Source organism: Pyricularia oryzae (assembly GCF_000002495.2).
Source record: "Pyricularia oryzae 70-15 unplaced genomic scaffold supercont8.8_29, whole genome shotgun sequence".
Taxonomy (NCBI): Eukaryota; Fungi; Ascomycota; class Sordariomycetes; order Magnaporthales; family Pyriculariaceae; genus Pyricularia; species Pyricularia oryzae.
Window position 1 is genome coordinate 1 of NW_003803332.1, and position 1,482 is coordinate 1,482.

A 1,482-nucleotide genomic window follows, 5' to 3' on the forward strand; every position below is an offset into this window, starting at 1 on the left:
ATGGATGGACACTGCAACTTGCTTTCAGCCTTTCAGACGTTTTGCAGCCCACGTGATGCCAACAAAGATGCCACGAGCCCCATGCAGGAGTACGACCGTCGGGTCGACGAGGGGATATTACGAAACGATGAACATCAGCGAGGAATAATACAGAGCCTCCAACATCTCCACGATGAGCTACGAGACTATGAAGCCCCGGCAGTAAAACACCCGTCCCTCGAGGCCCTCAAAGCCCCGGCGCAAAAGTCGCTCTTCGGCAGCTTCTTTGGCAGCAAAGGACCAAAAAAAGCGGCGATAGGGGATATCCCCGCGAACCTCCCGCGCGGCTTGTATCTTTATGGCGACGTGGGTTCGGGCAAGACGATGTTGATGGACCTGTTTTACGACACTCTGCCGCCGAGTGTCAAGTCCAAGACGCGCATTCACTTTCACAACTTCATGCAGGACGTGCACAAGCGCATGCACAAGATGAAGATGCAGCACGGCAACGACTTGGATGCGGTCCCCTTGATAGCGGCCGATATTGCCGAGCAAGGCAACGTGCTGTGCTTCGACGAGTTCCAGTGCACCGACGTCGCCGACGCCATGATATTGCGCCGCCTACTCGAGGCCCTCATGTCGCATGGCGTCGTGCTCGTTACCACTAGTAACCGTCACCCGGACGATCTGTACAAGAACGGAGTTCAGCGCGAAAGCTTTATACCTGCCATCGAGTTGCTCAAGAGCAGGTTGCACGTCATCAACCTCGACTCGCCAACCGACTACCGCAAGATTCCGCGCCCGCCATCCGGCGTGTACCATACCCCGCTCGACAAACACGCGCAGTCGCACGCCGAGAAGTGGTTTGCCTTCTTGGGGGATGCCTCGGACCCGGGCCACCCGGAGACCCAGACGGTGTGGGGAAGGAAGATCCATGTGCCGCGGGTCAGCGGCCGGTGCGCGTGCTTCACGTTCGACGAGCTGATCGGCCGACCGACTGGTGCAGCCGACTACATCGAACTGGTTCGGAGCTACGACGCTTTCGTTGTCACCGACGTACCTGGCATGACGTATCGACAGCGCGACTTGGCCAGGCGCTTCATCACCTTTATCGATGCCGTGTACGAGTCGCACGCCAAGCTTGTCCTGACTACGGCCGCGCCCCTGGGCGAGCTCTTCGTGTCGAGGGAGGAGATGAGGGAGTCGCTCGCCGCGACCCGGAAGAAGGACGCCGGCAGGGAGGAACCCGACGATGGCGACGTTGAGGGCGCAATGGGACACATGATGGAGGACTTGGACTCCAACGTTGACAAGCTCAGGAACTCCAACTTGTTCTCGGGAGACGAGGAGGCATTTGCATTTGCGCGCGCGCTGTCTCGACTCAGCCATATGGGCAGCAAGGAGTGGGTCGAGAGGGGAATGGGGCTGGAGAGTGCAGGTGGGAAGAAGGAGAAGGACGACTGGGCCAAGGTGCGGAGCAAGCAGATGGAGGACAGCATGTGA

General features: G+C 59.0%; 1 protein-coding gene across 1 annotated transcript; it reads left to right on the top strand.

Moving 5' to 3' along the window:
• Positions 1-1,482, top strand: MGG_18135 (uncharacterized protein; the record flags this gene model as incomplete). The annotated part of the gene is made up of 1 exon (XM_016990596.1): positions 1-1,482. One exon carries the CDS (start codon positions 1-3, stop codon positions 1,480-1,482), a length of 1,482 nt encoding a protein of 493 aa, XP_016846075.1.